The 273-nt window shown below is 78.4% G+C and overlaps 1 protein-coding gene across 1 annotated transcript in view; it reads left to right on the top strand.

The window, feature by feature from the left end:
• The first annotated feature begins 6 nt into the window (after nucleotides 1-6).
• The window catches only part of TP53BP2 (tumor protein p53 binding protein 2), a 69,365-nt gene continuing 69,098 nt past the window's right edge, over nucleotides 7-273 (top strand). The window contains exon 1 of the mRNA XM_027769661.1: nucleotides 7-189. Within this exon, the coding sequence (XP_027625462.1) occupies nucleotides 163-189 (27 nt within the window). The 5' untranslated portion in view covers nucleotides 7-162. The remainder of the gene's footprint in view (nucleotides 190-273) is intronic.

Genomic DNA, 273 nt, shown 5'->3' with positions numbered 1-273 from the left:
GGCTCGGGGGCGCCCGGACCCGCGAGGAGGTTCGACACCGCCGCCGCCTAGCAACAGGTCCGCCGCCGGCCGGGCGGCCTTGCGCCCCGCTCTCGTGCCCTCGGTTCGCGACCCTCTGGGCGCCTCCACTCGGCCCGGGCCGCGGTCTGGCCACCCGCTTCGATGCGGTTCGGGTCCACCATGATGCCGGTGAGCGGAGTCCCGGTCGGGGGGCCGGCCGTCGGGCGGAAGTGTTTGGGGTCGGGCCAGGCGCTGGGCCGCCCCCCCCTGCGG

The sequence above is a fragment of the Tupaia chinensis genome, unplaced genomic scaffold, assembly GCF_000334495.1.
Source record: "Tupaia chinensis unplaced genomic scaffold, TupChi_1.0 Scaffold150175_1, whole genome shotgun sequence".
Taxonomy (NCBI): Eukaryota; Metazoa; Chordata; class Mammalia; order Scandentia; family Tupaiidae; genus Tupaia; species Tupaia belangeri.
Note: the sequence above shows the minus strand (reverse complement) of the source record. Positions and strands in the feature narration are given on the sequence as shown.